Genomic DNA, 17,287 nt, shown 5'->3' with positions numbered 1-17,287 from the left:
TAAGTCTCTCAAGGCAGTGCTTTGCAGAAGAAGAAAAAAAAGTGAAATAGAGTAAAAAGAGATCTGAGCCACTTGCTCTGCTCCGACAGCCTATTTGCACAAACACAGTCCTCAGCTGTGCAAGTGCACAAGAGAATTCCCAGTTCATCAAAGATGCACATCAAACCGTGGCCTCGGGGCTGTGTGCGATCCACGCAGAAGGAAGACATCCCATTTTCCACTTTAAAACGGGGTCTTAATTTGCTGAGAGAAAAGATGATAGCGTGTTTGCCTGATTGTTTAAGACCTAGAGGTTGGTGGTGGTGGTGGTGGTGGTGGTGGTGGTGTGGGGGGGGAGGTTGTCTGGGAAGATATTAGAGAGATGAATGTAGGTGGAAAAAAAGGGAGAGCATTGATGCTCCCCTTCTGTCTCCCTCTCGGATGAATGAAGAAAAACAAGCCACATGACCTTGAAGAGACGATCACTCGAACGAACCGTATACTTTCACAGGTAGACTGGCCCCCTGCAAGTACCATTTAAAGTACCCTTCTTTTAGTTATTCTTATCTTTTTCTGTCTGTATAAAATAGTTTACTATTTTTTTATTCTACAGTATGTAAAGCTTCTTTGAAAACTTTGAAAAGCGTTATAGAAATCTGATCAAAACTTGCCTTGTATGGACCTATTGTAAAAAAACAACAACATGAAATGTCATCAAATTACACAATATTGATTGATTGCACACGGGTCTTAAAATATCAACTGATATCATCACTGATAATAAACTGAAGTTGCCTTAAAGCTTATTAACAACATGACAGTAAAACAGAAGACCCTGCTTGGCCAGGGATTTATCTACGGCTGCAACTAATTTCATTGTCGATTAATCTGTCGATGATTTTCTCGATTAATCGATCAGTTCTTTGGTCTATAAAATGTCAGAAAGTGGTAAAAAAGTGTTTCCCAAAGTCCGAGATGACGTCCTCAAATGTCTTGTTTTGTCCACAACTCAAAGATATTCAGTTTACTGTCATAAAGGAGGAAAGAAACCAGAAAATATAAACATTTAAGCAGCAGGAATCAGATCATTCTGACCTTTTTTTTCTTTAAAACTCAAACTAATTAATCAAAAATAGTTGGCGATTAATTTAATAGTTGACGACTAATCGAGCTCTAGATTTTTCTAAACAAAAGGTGCTGCTCATATGAGCATGTATTTAACATTTTCAAAACAGGAGGCATTTTCCTCTTGCTGGGAAAAATGATATTGTGCAGAGAGCATGCCGTTTAACAAGTGATACCGGCACAGTTTAAATGTGGACCTGAGTAAAAGAGCTTGTGAGATGGATCACTGCCGATTCCAATACTATCAGTGCACGTCTACCTAGAGGTTTAATAACAGCACCATGCTGACTCTGCTTTCCATTCATTGCCTTGCTCTCTGAGACGGAGTATACACATGCAAAGGTTCAGTTTGTTAGTGATTATAAGCTTTCCCGTGGCTGAGCTTTTAATCAGCTGAGTTATGGCCTGAATGAAGCTTTTACAAACTACCCAAAGAACGTATTGTTCCTCTGTACCGTGTTGCTCAACGTCCAGTAGGATGCATGTCTCTACAGTACCAGGCAGGCTCGCTGGCTCCTGTCAAACAACAGTGTTTCATCGTTTTATAGACATGGGCTGTAGTTTAAACCGCCTACTACATACTACTGACAAACGCAGTATACGGTACATAGTACATACTGCGTTCCTCAGTAGTATGAAACAGTTAAAGAGATGTATTTAAACAGGTTCAAACTATTTATTCTAACAGCTCATAGTGAAGTCAGACGAACAGGATCATCAACGAGGGGAGACGGGAAATATAAAATATTGATCCACAACATTTACTCAAACTGCTTTTTCAGTTACAGCAACAAAACAGTGGACTGATCTCCCTCCAGATATTAGAGTAATATGTTGTCTCAGCAGGAATCTCTCTGCCACGTCAGAGGCGGCTCTTTCCCTCTCCTCTTGCCTCGCCACTCTGCTGCTCTGTAGCCGCTCGGTGAGCGTCACCGGCCGGCTGGCAAGCAAGCGAGCGAGCTACGCCGATTGTGGAGCCTTTCAACTTCAAAAAGGCAGATAAACAGGTTCCTGTTAACATATAATGGAACATTTGTGTTGTGATATTTAAACAAAACTATCCGTCAACAAGGAAATAAAATCCCCTCGTCTACAGACCGGTCTCTAGAGAGCTCCAGCCAGCTCATAGCGGTCTGTGAGCGTGACCGCCCAGCTGGCGAGGCATCGACCCCGGTAGGTGCTAGCTAGCTGTCACGGCAGTTTGTGGAGCTTCTAAACTCCGAAAACATTACAGCAAATGTTCTATTCGCCATCTAATATTGTAAAACTGTCAATATTCAAAACATACACGGTTGATTTCTCGCCTCAAAAATTCTCAGAAGTGAATTTAGTGATGAAATAGCTACGAAAAACGTAAAAAAAACGAGCCGTTTTTGGCTCCTTGTTTTAACCGTAGCCTATAGCGTTCCAGTGCTTTGCATTGTGGGATACAGTAGGAGAGGTAGACTGGTCCGATGCATAGCGGAGATTTTTTCCAAATCAGTACGACATCCGGGTATTTTTGGCATACTGGAGATTTTACTTTTGTTCTCATACTATATGCGACATGTTGGCCAAATCAGTATGTACTACTAGTATAGTATGAGGTTGTACTACTAGTATAGTATGAGGTTGTACTACTAGTATAGTATGAGGTTGTACTACTAGTCTAGTAAGTGGTTTAGAATATAGCCAGTGTAATTTATCGTGATCTGCGATAAAAATCCTGCATGGTCCCATCCCTAGGTGCAACAGAACAAAGTTCAACAGAGATATGAAATCTGGAGGATGCCCATACTAAATGAAAACCCACATATATAAACTCAAGAATCCTTTTTCTTAAGATTCTTAAGTTTCATTCATGTGTATCCAAGTTTGACAGATTCTCTATGATGCATGCCTTCTCTTTAGCGCACTGTATTTCAAGTGTATATCGTATATCTGGTGTTGCTACCAGAGTGTCACGGCACGCTACTCTAACTGAAGCCAAAAAGGAAACATGGAAATTACTAGATCCTTATCAGACGTCTATTACAGAGGAGGCGGCAGAAAGAGTGTCAGCGAATCACGAGCGAGGAAGGGAGGCGTGTCTTTAGAGGTTTCTCCATCTCTCTCTTCCTCCTGTGGGCTTTAAAATGTGAGCAGCAGCAGCGAGACTCACAAGAGACAAGATTAAAGGGCTTAATTAGAAGTGAATAAATATGACGCTGTAGTTAAGAGGGAAAACCCTCCCTCGCTGCATCACATTCAACACTGACAGAAACGCTGTTTAAAAGCACTTGATGTCTGACGGCACAGTGTGAAGGCTATATAGGTCAGAGCGTTTATCAGACAGTAACTAGATATCTGAATGGTGCAGCAGCATAATTGTACACCTGAGTGGTGTAATATACTGTAAGTTACTCTCACTGAGCGACAATCACTCTCGTGTTTCCAGCCAGAACTGTTCTCAACATGTAGAAACGTCAACATAAGAGTTGGATGACATATTAGAGGACGGTTGCCTGTGTTACCCGCTGCTCTCAGAAGACAGATGGAAGACAGACAGACAGACAGACAGACAGACAGCTTCCCTGGACTCATCACTCCCCCTGTCCCTGGCCTTTTGTGCCAACAGCTGCAGGCACACCAGATTCTTCTGTCTGTTATGATTTAGAGGAAGTGAAGTGTGAAAGAGAGTGGAACGTCCTGTCCTCCTGACCCGGGCAGTAGCGCCCGCTGGAGCGACACAATTCATTGACAAATGATTGAAACTGCAATATAACAAGTTCATACAGAAGCTGCACCAAGTTTTTTCTCAGAGAGAAATGTCACACACATCTCAAGGCCGTGCAATTAATCCAATTGTGATTTTGGCTTACAATGATTATGAAAACAAGATACATAAAATGATTATGGTGTTATAAATCCAGCGTACAACTTTTGTTAACAGCGTTGCGTTTTCGCCTTGCTTGGCAAGTCAGGGACGGCCACTTGGTAGCAGCCACATGGGAGGATCCCCTCGTGGGAACTGGCCCTCGCCGGTAGGTATATTGCAATTGCGATATGATTTGCGATATTAGAGGGAACGATTATTTTCCAATTTTCAATGAAAAACATATTAAAATGATTATGGTGTGATTTTCGCGGGGATCTGTGCCAAACAAAGATGTTTTCTTTAGTTTGTAGAATAAGATGTGTAGGTCAGGACATCTCTGCAGCACCACGATATTTAATATTAAATGGTATTTTGACACACATTTCACCTTTAACAAATATTGTGATTTGAAAATTGCAGTAGGCTATATTGCGATTTTGATGAAATTTCGATAATTGTGCAGCCTTACTCGCCGGGCTTCTTTCCTCTGAAGTGGTGCGCCACGACCGGCTCTAGGTCGGCTTGGAAAGGCCCAGGTTGAAGGTGGCGCTTTACAGCACCCCTCGCCCGGACCTCTCCGCTCAGTGCTCATTGCGGGACGGAGCTCCATGCTCCCTGCACGACTGTCAATCAGGGCTCCAGATTCAAATTTGACATTGGTTGTACTGGTACCGAAATTTTTCACCACACCCTTTGGCGCTGCAATAATACATTTTAAGCGTTACCGTTTGCATACTGGTTAGTTAAACTGGTCATATTTCCCTCTCTAATATTGCTGTGAACATCTTCAAACAACATTTTACAAGATGTCATTTGAACACATCATGAAAACGTTAGAATTAACCATTCGCTTAATACTCATCTTTACTGAATCAACAAGGAATTGTTTGTTAACAATGTAGAATTATCAGGGATAAAATGGGGTGGGTCCCCTGGACGCGTCGATAGCGAGTTCACCAGTCAAGCGCACCGGTGTGCCCAATGAAAATATTTAGTCGCACTCAACAGATTTCTGCTTGCATATGCAACCCAAACAGTTGCACTCTGGAGCCCTGTCAACGGGGGCGGACTGACCTCAGTGCAACGACGTTGGCGAACCCATCCGACCCGTCTTGAAACACGGACCCCGTCTCATTTATCATGCTTTCTGGGTGCACATCTTTTTTTTGGTGTTATCACCAGTCATATCTATACAACCAATTAGTTTATGATTAAATTGTTTACAAGGACGAGGTTCTTCAAAAAGATCTAGGGTGCTTTCACATCAGGGACCCGGGCCCGGATCGGACTACACTTGACCCCAAAAGTCCAGTTTGTTTGTTTAGTGTGAATGCTCCGTACTAGAACAGCTGATCTCAACATAAACAAATACACGTGGATGATGATGCAAGTGTACTTGGGCACGGTACGGATCAATCGTACCCAATATGAAATCGCCCCTAGACTCTTAATTTAGCTCTCAAAGGTCACCAGATTGATGCATTTACAGAATTGTCTTTCTAAATACATGATGTTTCCATAGTCAATGAGTAATCATGTTAAATAATCGTGATCTCTATATAGTCATCAAGCAGCCCTAACACATCTAACTCAGCAAATTCTAAGTAGGGAAACTCTCTGACCCTTTTATAGTCATTTTTGTCCAACATATATTCTTAGACATTTTTCTGTATAACCACATATTTGCCCCGTGCAACCTAACTTCTCTCTGCCCATAACCAACATAACATCCCACCACATCACGGCTCCAGAAATCCTCACAACAGCCTTTAATTCACAACTTCTAACGTAACATAAACACATTTCTGACCCACTAACCTCCGTGTTTTAGTAAAAAGAGAAAACAGATCGTCCATCATTCAGACGCAGCAGACTATAACTTAACTCTTTAACATCTGTGTGAGCCTTCAGATCACTTTCTACCCTGAGAAGACGTTTAATGACGATAAGCTTTTATTTATAGTGCAACACTCCACAACAGCACAATCCAGCCCTGCTGCTCTTTAAAACGCGGTTTATCATCCTCTCCTCCGCTGCATCCATTTAAGCCGCGCTCCTTGAGATAAGACGTGTAGAAGAGAGGCGGTGACGATGCCAAGCGCCACGCTGCTATAAATTCCCCCCTGATCACACCGCAATTTATGACTCTCCAACACAAAGCGCTGGGCGTAATTAAGCGAACGTGAAACGGTAAATTAATCTGTTATGAAATTACTGCCGCGACACTACTTTATAATAATGTTATCTTTTATTGCGCTATGTAAATGCATGCGCCTTGATGTGTGTATGTATGTTGTGCCCCGCTTTTTTATAGGGAGGAAAACAGCACAGCATGAACTGAAACACAACAGCTAATTAACCCTCAGAAATTAACTCTAGTGCAGCTTGTCGATGGCAGAAAGGCCTCTGCTGCGATACGCAACAGCCATGATGGGGCCAATAATTAGTACCATTACACTCTTATTTTTGAGGAGGGCTGGTCTGTGCCCTTAGTAGCCTTTATTCATATGCAGGTTTTAACCCCTTGAGACCCACAATAGACCTGTTTTTGTCCTTTTTAGGGGGGTCCAGGGGGTCTTTAGGGGGAGATAGCAGGTCAACAGTAGATGTCACATAGAAGTGAGGTAAATCATCTGAAAGCTGGAAACCTGGAGATTAATATGAGATGCTGCTCAGCACTGTGTGTCAAGTTGTTCTAGTCATAAATCAGAAATAAACATGAATTCATTTTTGGACCAAATGCTACTTTTACAAATAAAAACTTAGCTGCATTAACATCGAAATCAAAACAAACATGCAAATTATAAATAAAAAACAAACATTAAATTACTTTTTAAAATAAAAAAAAAATAGATTTTTGGGTAAATTATTAATTTATGAACAAAAATAGACCACTTTTGATGTTTGATTTATGTTAAAGGTACTGTAGGTAACACACATTTGATAATTTTTTTGTGTGAACAGGTTGTAACCTAACTTAAAAAATGAGACCCTCCACGACTTTCTGGGTTTCCTCTATCAGCCTTTTCATGTGAAGAATGCGGGACGTTTATTCCGGGTAAAATCCAACGAATGTGACGTCATGCACGCTCACGAGTGCCTTTATTTCCAGGACTAACAGTGTGCAACCACAGCTAACGTTCGATTAGAAATGGAGTCCGCTAACGCCAACAAACGACCAGCCCCCGCCACAAACAACTCAGACTCCAACACAAAGTCCAAGGAAGTCAAAACAGGAATGTGACCGATGTTGAGGGGAAAACTAGAGCTGGCACAATTCCTACTGGACAGGTATAAGCTAACATTACTGCCATGCATTTGAAATATACAGTGATGTTGTGGTTTTAGCTGTCAATCAGGTTCAGTCTCGTGTGTGTCGCCTCACTGTTTTGACCGATGCTCGCTCGCGTCTACGTAGTGCGAGCACAAGCGCAAGCAACAGGACGCTGACTGTCGTTGACTTAACGGCCACAGGAGTCACTGCTAACAAGCAATTTCTGATTCTTACATAGAGTCCCTTTAAAGGCCATTTTGGATGATTAACTAACTAGAATGGCACTCGGACCGTCGTCGTTACTCTTTCCAACAATCAAAGTGTGCTTTGGTCGAACTCAACTGTAATTTCACTGAGTTTAATGTGAAAAAACGCAGAATCTACAGTCGATTAGTCAACTAATCGGTCGTTTTGGTCTTAGTCGACTAAGATTTCTTTAATCGTTTAGTCATTTTTTTATGCTTTTTTCATGCTGAATGACTTAAAGAAACTTATGAGCACATCTCTGGTAAACACCAGATTTAAAGTGATGCTTTTGTGGAGCAACTCAGTTTTACAGATCTCAATCAGATCAATTAAATCAACTAATAAATTAGTCGACAAAATTGTATGAGTGTTAGTAAATTGAGAATTTCTTTGGTCGAGGACAACCTTAGTGAGAGTAGCATTGTAAAACTAGCCAATATGAATAAAACTACATGTGTCTGCACAAGCACACAATGTACATCTGCTGCTGGTGTCATATAAGGGGACTGGTAGAGTGTGTGTGTGTGTGTGTGTGTGTGTGTGTGTGTGTGTGTGTGAAGTGAGCCAGTAGGAGTATCCTACAAAGGGCCCCCTCAGCTGTGCCGGCAAACAGGAAACTGCCGTACATTCTCACAGTTTCACATGGCTCCGTCTGTTTCTTTTTTGCTCTCGCATGCCCTTTTCTAGCTCTCTCTCTCTCAAACCGACCGAAGGCTCCGTGTTTTAGCAGTTTTTGCACAAATGTAACTGCAACAATTCTTCCCATGTCTTTCCTTCACAGCCCACCTTCTTCTTCTGCTCCCTTTTCTCCCTCCTGCTGGTCCCAGAGTGGGCCTCTCTGCTAGACTAGACAGGAGGTGGTGTAGTGTTACTATGGTGCTCAGGGTCTTCCTGGAGATCTCCTGTGTACGGATGCCTGTTTATTCAACCTACGCGCTAAGCCCTGTTCTCCTAATTAGCTCCCAGTGTACCCTTCATTAGCAGCAGACACAATCTGCCTCTCTTAGTTGATTAGTCACTCAATATGTCAAAAATGTGATTATTTTTTTGACAATTTATTGTTTTTATGGTGAATGATCCATTAAAAATAGCAAAAAAGTCACAACACTAGCATCACAATAATATTCATAAATATTCTGTTCAGTTTGTTAAAGCGTGGTGCTACTAAACCTGAGGGGACGCAGATAAAGACCATGATAAAGCTTCACTGTGAACAACAAATCTGTGTTGTAATCAGCAGGAGGAGAGTTAGTAACGTTAGCAGCACAGTCCTGACTGGTTAAATAACAGAGCTACTAACGTTAACGGAGGTGCCATTGAGTTATTATTATGAGACGTTCAAGCTCTACTCAGTAAAAATGACTATTGGCTGAAGGTTAATTACAACGTTATGATGATGTGTTCAAATGTAATCTCATAAAATTAAGTTATTGGCGAGAAACTTGATGTTGAAGGAGATGTTTTCACATCAATATAAAATAGATAATAGAGAGGGAATTATAACCTGTTTAACTTCATAACACTAGCTCTAGATTTTTTTAATCAAAGCAAATATTTAGATATTCATAATAATTTAAATTGTGTTTTTATGCAAATAACCACTATAGATGACAATAACAACGTACAGTATAGTACTGTGTACATTCCCCCCCCCCCGAAAAATAGGGCTCCGCCAGAAGCTACGGTGTAATTCAAACACTGTAATTTACAATGCACACAATGTTTTTTATGTAAAATATATCAAACAATGACATCAGATCTAAAATGTTATTCCTTCATTTAGGGCAGAGATTTCAAAAGTGGCAGATAAGAAAAAAAAAATTGTCTGCCACAGTGGCCAGCTGCGAAAAAAGTTAATTTCAGACTGACTAAATACAGAATACACTAAAAAGTCAAACGTGACATTTAAGGGGGTGAAGACCACAGTAAAATGAGGTCATGGCATGTTGCCATTATGAGCAGCAGCCAATAAAATAGTTGTGCATATCACAGCCTGGTTTGAAAATGGGGAGAAAAGCCTTAGTACAGTATATAGGTCAATTTGTGGATGCTGTGAAACAACACAAAGTAGATACGAGACACAGATCACATTCATTAGTGCAGCAAACTGTGAGGGGCTGGAAGTGACTCAGACAAGAGGAATAAAGGGTGTGGGGTGGGGGGGCACCTCTGTGACATTACAGTCTCATTAACTCATCCTTCAGGGAGGAAGTGGGAGGTCAAAGCGCTGACCCTCGACGATGGAGAGCTCACAGTTGTGTGCAGCCAGAAGAGGAGAAACTCCTTTTTACTGATCTAAACAGAATTGGCCTCACACAAAAACACATTTGCCTGAACACAGCTTTGGGCACAGAGACACTCGCACTGTGATTAGGTGTCCATTCTCTCGCTGCCATTAAGGCCAAAGTCTGCCAGAAGTTCTAATCAGATTTCAACCCTGGCCCCGTCCCTCGCGAGACATTAAGTCCCTCTCCCATCTGCCGGCTCATCTCGACCAGGAGATCTGCTCCCGGGCTAACTGGCTGTCCAAACGCCGTCTACCCGCCTCTCTCTGGTCATTAGAGGAGCACTGGCTCGGGGAGACGAGAGCGAAGAGCGGGTCTGCAGCTGCCCACAGAGCACCAGTTCAAATCGTGCAAGCTAAGCTTTCCCTTCAGAAGTCACCTTTCAGTCAACTCTATTCGCTTCTCTTTTTCCACATTTGTTTTCTCCTCTTCTGAGGTTTCTCCTCACCTCTAGCCTCCTAGGTACGCCCGAGGAGCCCACGGGGAGGCCCGAGGAGCAGCTGCACCATCCCCATGCTCCTTATTAGTCTTGTACGGGCACCTGGCCTCCATTTTGGCTCAGGTAGTACGGACCACCTGGCTGCCGACGCTAATGTTCTCAGTTAGAGATGTTTCACTATAATAAAAGCTAATGCTTCAGATCCAAATTGAGGCTCTGAGGCAAAAAAAAAGCAATCCTATCCGATTCCAATTAGGAGGATACATAATTTAACACACAATAAGTCTCCCTACTGTTTGAAAACATCACAAACTCATCGCAAGGTTCATGGCAGACAAACCTGGTAAAGTATACATGAATACAGGGAAGTAGACAAGTCGCCGTTACTGCGGCGGCGTCTCCCTTCAATACGTACGCGTTTGAATGTCCTAAGAAGTGTACTATTTTCTACTTTTACCTTTACTTTCTTTGCAACGTTACTTTTGACAACGATGTCTCGGAGTTCAGGAAGAACCTGAGCTTCTCTCAGCTGCCTGACGTTAGCCTAACATGGTGAAACAAGTAACATCAGTCGAAGTTAACACTGCTAACGTAGCCAACAACTAACTGTGTAATGTAAAATATAACGTTAGTTGCTCTAACTGGGTCAACCTAATGATGACAACTTAAACATCATTAATCGGTCGGCATCACAAACAAAACACGAACAAATTGTCTGTTAACCGTGTTAACTGGTGACTTCCAGCTGAACGCATCGTGGTTGCTCGTAGCAACGGCAGCTGTGTCCTCGTATACATACTCATCTGCGTTTATCATCTACGTCGACCAGTTATGTAGGTTTCTATGAGCAACCACGGACGCTTTTGGCTGAAAGTCACCAGTTAACACTGTTAGCAGACAGTAGAGTCACTACGTCTTGCCACCGCAGTACACAAAGCGTTGGCCGGATTCGTCTACATTTTGTCTGCACTGAGGAACTTTGTGTAAATGCATGCGCAGCATGTTAACACAAAGCAAAGGAAGATTCACATTTGCATGAAAAATAAATAAATAAATAAAGAAGTTGAGGTACCTGTTTTTATGGGTGGCAGAATAAACAAGTTTAATACAAGAAGCCACAACTCACCTTTGGTTCTCTGTTCTGTGGCCTGGGGGGAAAAAAAGAGAAAAAACAAATATCAGTAACAGAGAGAAGACTCAATTTATAATGAGGCAATAAGCATATTTTTATCAGTGAAAAATGTGGGCTTAAATGTTAATGTGCCATCAACATCTGAGTCGCATTGGCTGGCTCTCCAGCTGCACGACAGTGCTGGAGCAACTAGCCAGGGCCAATCGGAACAAAATGTTCAGGGGCTGCTTTTGCTCATCTATTGAAATGCTAAAAGGTTCATGTTCGTTCCTGCTGCTCGACGGGGTGAACGGGTTCACTGGGCTCGTGGCTGAGAGGGAGTAAAATAGATAATACAAATGCTCCTTTAAGGAACATACATGAACATACTTTCACCGGCACTGACAAGAAGGGGTCAAGTAGACATGAAATGTGTTACTGAGAGCAGCAGGCAAACACTGAAAACAGATGAGCCACTGAGGGAAAACGTCGGGTAGAGGAGGGGTGGAGGTGGGAGTTTGCAGGGTGAAGACAAAGATGACAGCTACGTACATAAAGTTCTGGTTAATGCTTCCTGTGGAAATGCACATGACAAAAATGCATGTGCATTAGACTCACCGCGGTAGTCGGTGTTACCGGTGTACATTACGTACCCACCGCCCCCACCGTTGTTTTGCCTTTTTTACAGAAATAAAACCCATTTAGTTTGTTTTTGCGTATCAGCGCCGTGTTATCAACACATAGTCGGACAACGGACGCTACAATCTGACAGAGAAAGTGTCGTACGGAGTCTCAGCTCAGAGTAGCAGGAGTCACATTTCACACACGGAGCGAGAGAGAGTTGACAGACAAGACGATGGTGGAGAATTTGGTGTCGAAACGAAAAGCGAAGCGGTGCTGGGTGGAAACCTGCGGCCTCGCAGCACCGCCACCCGACGTTAAAGATCAAAGTAAGAGCTCTACACATATTGACCGTCATAGTTTCTTGTGAAATGTCCGGTGTAACCGGTAACTCCGGTGTTGTCACAAGTTTATTAACCGGTGGGAAAATGTCCTCATCGTCACATCCCTGAAGTGCATGTGCTCGATGTGATGGGACTTCAGCAAAAACACCTGAGCTTACTGGAGTCTAGAGCTGCAACGATTAAGCAATTAGTTGTCAACTATTAATTTAATAGCCAACTACTTTGATAATCGATTTATTTTTTAAGAAAAAACATCAAAAATCTGTGATTCCAGCTTCTTAAAGGTCCCATATTGTAAAAAGTGACATTTTCACAGCTTTTATATTATAAAGCAGGTTTAAGTTCTATATAAATACTGTGAAAGTATTGAAACACTTAATCCACAGAGCAATACACACAGCCCGTATTCAGAAACTGAGCTTTTGAAACAAGCCATCAGGATTTCTGTACATTTCTGATGTCACAAATGTACAATATTTAGACCATTTCAAATTTTTAAATGTAAACATTCTAAATGTGTCCCAGGAAGTAAACATGGACCAAGTTGTTGCCTAGCAACGCAATTCTGTTGCAATTCCATTGAAATGCACTAAAACGGAGCGTTTCAGACAGTGGGGTAGATTCAGGTATGTTCAAGCAGACAGTATGAGGAAAATAAAGTTTTTTTTAAAACATTAAAGTATGTAAACATGTTCTAGTAGAAACCCAAAATACGAGTATGAACCTGAAAATGAGCACGATATGTCCCCTTTAAATGTTAATATAGTGACCAAACAACTAATAAAGTAATCGACAGTGAAAATAATGGTTAGCTACAGCCCTACTGGAGACCTGTGCTTCGATGTGCACCACCTCACATTTCAAATAGTATAGACTCAGATGATTGATTGAGGAAAAATGAAGTGGAAGTACGGACTGTATCTCTTTGCTTCTTTGCATTTGATTAAACGGTCGAGCAGAGGCAATCAAAGCTAAAAGGTGAGTGCACGTGTGTGTGTCAAATGAGAGGGCTTACCTTTTTCTGAGCAGCTTCTTTCTTTTTCTTCTCTTCTTGTTTTTTCTTTTTCTTATCTTCCATCAAATGGTTCTCTTCTCGTGTGTTTTTTGCTTCTTCTCACAGCTTAAATACAAAAAAGAGAGAGAGAGACGGACATGGTTTTAACCCAATCACCAACTGAGGAGAAAGGTACTCAGGTGAACACCTGCAAAAGTGATTTACGTACAATTACTCGGCTGCATTGTTCAGTTGTTGCTCTCTGAGGTACAATCAATGGCTGCTGTTGTAACACATAAGATCACGTGTGTAATAGTAACACAACCACCAGACAGAAGAATGTGGGTTTTGTTTTGCACTTTGCAATGTTTTCAACCGTACGAACTGTGCATGTGTGTGTGTGTGTGTTTTGGTTTGGTGGTCTGTGGGGTCGGCTCTGGAAACCATTAAAATAGGCCTTGCAGGTCTAGTATAGTGGAGGCCTATGAGACGAGGCCCCCGTTCTTTAGTCTGCACACCCAGCCAGGGCAACAGATCCCAACGCAACTACCAGTAATGTGTGGGCAGACCACAGAAAAACAATACATGTCAGTATTCTGGGTCGTAGACGACTTTATTCCCACCATTCATCTGTTGACAAAGTCTCCACACCGACCTGCTAACAGCCTACACCTTCTCTACTCAGCCCTGAGAGGGAAAAGAGTTCACAACAGACACTCGAGCTGGAAACCACCTGACAACACCCCGTAGATTCATGTGCAAGTGCATCCAGCTGAGACGAGAGCTTTATCCATCCTAATCCGCTACACAGAAAAACAAATAAATAAAAGCTGGGGTTTTAAGGACTGAGGGGAAGAGGAACTAGCCGGACAAAAATACATAAATAAGAATCAAGTTCCTTGAACCTTCAATGTGAAATTAAAACCCATCAGCCTTTTCTCCTGCCATGCCTACGCTGCTGCAGGCGACGGCGGCGTGTGTGCCATCGCCTGGCAACAAGGCTCCCCGAGGCCCCGCTGAGCAGTCAGGTGGAGACAGACAGACAGACAGCGCCCTGAAAGCACTGCGCTGAAATCAGTTTGATTGTGGAGGTTCGATAATGGAATTAGAAACACAAGAAGAAGAAAGATGGACAAGCATCAAACACTAAAGACACAAATCTGAGCTTATAATTGCATAATTATTGAGTCAGGGCTTGGATGATGTCATGTTCAAGTTCAACAGCCAGAAAACAAACAAAAACAAAAGATAAAGCTGCAAGCAGCGGATGAAACACCCGTACATTTCTGTGACCATCAGACACTGAACGCACAAGTTAAACGTTATTTCCTGCGTGGATTGAACGGCACAGGAAATGACAGATTGCAAATTTTGCGCCACTTCCTATGTCCACTACATGGCGCTAGAGAACACACGTTAAACATGCACTGTGTTGCTCATTATCAGGTGTAGACCACACAATGTAAATTACATGATGTCGGATGATGTCTGTCACATAACGCTGACTTCCTGTTGCCAGTAGGTGGCGCTATGAGGCTTGGACTGCTATGAAGTAGGTTAAGTTTGGGGCAGATTGGACCAAGTACAGTTACAACAGTTTGTCTACGCCACGTCAACGTTGTTTCATTAAAAGTCAAGATTTTAACAACTTTTCATTACAAAGGTCTTAAGATTGTGCTGATCAAATTGGAAGTCAATCGGGTTAAATCTCTAGGAGGAGTTTGTTAAAGTACAGCGCCTGGAAATGGTAAAAAAAACAAAACGACCTAAATATGAAAAAAATGGCCGACTTCCTGTTGGGTTTATGGTATACCTCTAAGAGGCTTTTTTTTACGTCTCAACATGTTGCATATACTTACCAAACTTCATACATCTAGGTGAAACACGTCGCCGGGGCTACTCAAAAGGGGGCGCTATCGAGCTATTTTGTCACACCACTTGTGATTCATGTGCAAATTGTCATTCGTTTCTGAGCATGTTAAGCCGCTCAAAAATTTGATTCATTTTGGAGAATAATATTCTTGCTCATGCCCCAACTATGTCATTTTTTTCGCTGCCCTGACTGATCTTTCTTGACCTCGGTAGCAAATGTAATAAAGGTTAGGGTTAGACCATTTATAAAACGTTAGAAACCACCCACCACGGTGGTAAGAGAATTCAACCGAGCTTACATTTAACTATGTTATGATGAATCAAATCATTGTTTTTTTTACCGACACCAGAGTAGTGTGACGTCTCTCAAATAATTGTAGGATGACAACAATATTTTCTTCACTTTCATAAAGAAAATAAGAAAGTAAGAAAGTAAGAAAGCAGAAACAACCTTCCCCAGCATTTAAAGAAATCACTAGGCTGCCACCTAAATAAAAACCCTAGATCGATCATCTCAATTCAGTGACATGTCTTTAGGACCATTTCTAAGACAGTGCCACAAATGAATAAGAAGAGACCATATTGGATTATACTGGACATATGTTGGGAATATCTAGTCTGCTTTATTTGTTTACAAGAAGTCAGCATTTTCTGTAGCACAGGCCAACTTAGCGAGAACTTCCAGCTGTGTTGGTGGAGAGATTCCCAATCAAGACGATTAATGCAAACGGTTTCTAAGTTAGATTTCTATGTTTTCTATATGGCTGAAAGGAGCTACTATTATTGATAAAGGTTGAGCTTAGGGGTTAAAATACAACAAGTTGTGACTGGTTTAAAATGTAAAAGTAATCAATATGTGTCAGTGCAATTTCCTCCGTCCTTGTAAATATGTAAATATGTCAGACAACATTAATATATTGTTATTAGACCCTGTGAGTAATGATCTTACACATGTGTAATGTTGATGTTCAGAATTGTAATGGTGCATATTCACTGCACATTAATGTGCATTTTGCTTCGGTTACAACTGGTCTGAAAGTGTTTCATAAATTTAAAAAAACAATAATAATTTTCTTGCACCGTGGTATCCCTACAGTATATTGTTGACTGTGCAGACTATTTTTTTCCAATCTGATCTTGCAAAGCGTGCAGCAGTGCTTCGTGAACAGGAGCTCCCAGAGGCCACGGTCACCTTTGCTCTCAGACTGAGAGGCAAGCAAACAGGTGGCGAAGGATCGCGACGGGGGAAGCCTCCTGTTCGCAGCAAAGATCAGACCCCACCATGTTTCTTCATCTGTCCTTTATATCGTCTTTAACACTGCACTGAAATAAATAAATAATAAATAGGCAACTGGAATCCACCCAGAAACCTGACAAGTGCATCTCTACATGACAATGATGAAGATGAACTGTACCCAGCTATAGCAACAAATGATTTAATATATAATATATATATGTCAAAACAGCACCATGGCTGTTCTGAATGAACAGAACAGTTCAACAACAAAGTCATCTACCAGTGCTAGCATCCAAATATACAAAGAAAAGCAAACAGAAAGCAACCTGCTGTGTCTACTTACTTCAGTTTGACCTGAATATTTTGCCCAGCAGCTTTGACACATTATTTGTTTTTATACAAACTTTTTAAAAATAGGAAATGCAATCAGTAAGGATCAACTATAACAAATTAGCTGTATATATATATATATATATTTTTAGACAATATCGCTCGCTCGCATGCTGGACCTCCTGGCTAGCTCAGCACACATGCCTTCAATGTTTGCAGGAGCTGAAAACTGAATGGAGCCAATCCTGCAGCACTCCGGGGCCTGGCGGTTCAAACGAGCAGCAATGAAAAGAAGCTGCATGATAAATACAGCGTCTTCCTAACTGGACTGTGGTCCAGATTGCGTGAGATTAGGTTGTTGGAACTTGCGACACAAACATAACAACAACACACCGCCTCCACACACCTATCTATCCACACACCTATCTATCCACACCTAATTCTCATCATAAAACGCTTATTTTTACCCCGGAGACGCTGGATATGGAACCTGCCAGTGCAGCTGCCGTGCTAAATATAGCCGGTGCTGCTCCTTTCAAAGGCATCAGTGGGGCTTGTGTCATGTAGGATCAGAGGATAAGAGAGATGCTCCAG

General features: G+C 41.9%; 1 protein-coding gene across 1 annotated transcript in view; it reads right to left on the bottom strand.

The window, feature by feature from the left end:
* The window catches only part of LOC119501138 (trinucleotide repeat-containing gene 6C protein-like), a 61,516-nt gene that overhangs the window by 38,841 nt on the left and 5,388 nt on the right, over positions 1–17,287 (bottom strand). The window contains 2 exon segments of the mRNA XM_037791275.1: positions 11,311–11,332; positions 13,276–13,380. Coding sequence (XP_037647203.1) covers positions 11,311–11,332; positions 13,276–13,338 — 85 coding nt within the window. The 5' untranslated portion in view covers positions 13,339–13,380.

Source organism: Sebastes umbrosus, chromosome 14 (genome assembly GCF_015220745.1).
Source record: "Sebastes umbrosus isolate fSebUmb1 chromosome 14, fSebUmb1.pri, whole genome shotgun sequence".
NCBI lineage: Eukaryota > Metazoa > Chordata > Actinopteri > Perciformes > Sebastidae > Sebastes > Sebastes umbrosus.
This window is presented reverse-complemented; position numbering and strand designations above follow the sequence as displayed.